This window comes from Entamoeba dispar, genomic scaffold (assembly GCF_000209125.1).
Source record: "Entamoeba dispar SAW760 scf_1105229461647 genomic scaffold, whole genome shotgun sequence".
Taxonomy (NCBI): domain Eukaryota; phylum Evosea; order Mastigamoebida; family Endamoebidae; genus Entamoeba; species Entamoeba dispar.
Window position 1 is genome coordinate 1 of NW_001854797.1, and position 1939 is coordinate 1939.

The window sequence follows — 1939 nt, forward strand, 5'->3', positions numbered from 1 at the left end:
TATAAATAAAATGCAGATTGTGAATCTTTAATATCGAATTTATTCATTCCTTGTATTCTTCCTTTTGATTCTAATGAAAATAAAAATGATTTTGGATCATTTATATAACAACTTTATCAATTTTCACATTAACATATCCTCCAAATTTATTTCCATTTATATCTTCAATAATAATTATTATATGTTCTTTATTTATTATTCTTTGTTCAAATACTGATGTATTCTTATTCCAATTATCAATATCTGAATCAAATATTATATTCCCTATTTTTCTTCTAGTCCTTCTTCTATTTCTTTGATTTGAGTCGTAGGATTGAATAATTCATCTGGAGAAACAGTTGTGTTATTCATTAGATTGTTTATTATGGTATTGCTTGTTTGTTTTGTTAGAATATAATCTGTTTGTTTTGTTGGAGCGTCTTTTGTTTTATTGATGTTTTCGTTCTTGCTCTTTTCTATTTCATCTTTTCTCTTCTGAAGATATTTCTTTTTAAATTCTTCTTGTATCATTTCTTTTACAATTTCTTCATTAGTTGTATTATTATCCATTTTTTTTTTCATAATTTTCTCTATTAAATACCTCTGTACTTCTATATCTAATGCATTGTTGTCTATTTCAATTTCATGCACTTAAGTTCTTTGCTTGTTCTCTCATTTTCTCATTTTATTCTTCTTAATTGTTCATGAATATCTTCTTCACTACCATGAATAACTTTAGAAATCTCTTGTATCGTTTTGTTTTTTGTTAATACCATTTCTAAGTTAGTCTCTAAATCACAAATTCTTAATTCATGGTCTTCCATTATCTTTTCTATCATTGTCTTAAATTTTTCTAAATAAATAAACTCTAAAATTGCTAGTGCAGTGTTTTACTTATTTCTTGGTTTTCCATTGTGTTATTATTTTTAAGTTATATCTTTAAATTAAAACTATTAATTTTACTTTTGTTTTATTTGTTCATAAACTATTAATTATTTCTTATTTCTTATTTTTACATTTTGAATTAAAAATAGAATAGTTTTATTGTTATTAAATTAAAATTATTATGTTTTATTTTATCATTATTTTTGAATTATTAGTTGAGAAATTAAAAATAAATAAATTTAATTTCAGTTTATTGTTTTTTCTATTTATTTTTGTTCTTTTTTGAATTTATTTTATTCTCTTAAATATTGTTCATCAGATGCATTTGTTTTTCTATATCTTTATATTTTCATCACTACTTCATTAGCTATTTCACATTACTTTTATATCTTTTATATTATTTATTATTCTTTTATCTTTCTTATTGTTTCATTATTATTGATACAAAACTAAAAATCTATGATAATGAAGAGGAATGAATATATAAATAATAAATATTTGATATGAAAGTATTATGAGAAACATAAAGAGAAAAATAGAAACAACAAATATTACAAAATTAAAAAGTATTTGAAATTTTATTTAAAATGAAAACAAAGAATATGATAATATAACAAAATTGGAATGATAAAATAATAGATATGATCAAACAAATAAGAACGAAGTTATAAATAAATAAAATTAAACAAATATAACTATTGTAATAGAAAAAATGAAGAATATATAACAAGAAAATAAATGAATAAAAAGAAAGGTAAAATAAAGAAAATAGTTGAAATAATTAAGATAATAGAGAAATAAATAAAATAGTATGAAACAATGGAAAGTATACAACAAATAATAAAATGTGATATAAACTTCATTTGATTTACTTTATTTTCATCATAACAATATTTACTTAAAAAAGATAATAATGAGAAAACAAATAATAAGAATAGTTGGAATCAATATTAAATTAAAAATGTTGAAATATGTTATATTATTTATAAAGAATGAAAAAAAGAATGGATAATAATAAAATAATAAGAAATAAATAAAAATAAATAGAATCCTTATATAATTTTATAATTAATGA

At 19.2% G+C, this 1939-nt stretch overlaps 1 protein-coding gene across 1 annotated transcript, besides 8 other annotated features; it reads right to left on the bottom strand.

The window, feature by feature from the left end:
* Position 1: 1 nt before the first annotated feature.
* Positions 2-302: a repeat region.
* EDI_198220 (uncharacterized protein) lies at positions 265-818 on the bottom strand (the record flags this gene model as incomplete). The annotated part of the gene is made up of 2 exons (XM_001738703.1): positions 265-629; positions 704-818. The coding sequence occupies 2 exons, from the start codon at positions 816-818 to the stop codon at positions 265-267; spliced, it is 480 nt and encodes a 159-aa protein (XP_001738755.1).
* Positions 819-896: 78 nt separating this feature from the next.
* Positions 897-1101: a sequence feature (AT_rich).
* Positions 1102-1283: a microsatellite.
* A 59-nt stretch (positions 1284-1342) lies between these two features.
* Positions 1343-1364: a sequence feature (AT_rich).
* A 46-nt stretch (positions 1365-1410) lies between these two features.
* Positions 1411-1453: a sequence feature (AT_rich).
* Positions 1454-1491: 38 nt separating this feature from the next.
* Positions 1492-1670: a microsatellite.
* A 94-nt stretch (positions 1671-1764) lies between these two features.
* Positions 1765-1908: a microsatellite.
* Positions 1909-1916: 8 nt separating this feature from the next.
* Positions 1917-1937: a sequence feature (AT_rich).
* Between the last annotated feature and the right edge of the window lie 2 nt (positions 1938-1939).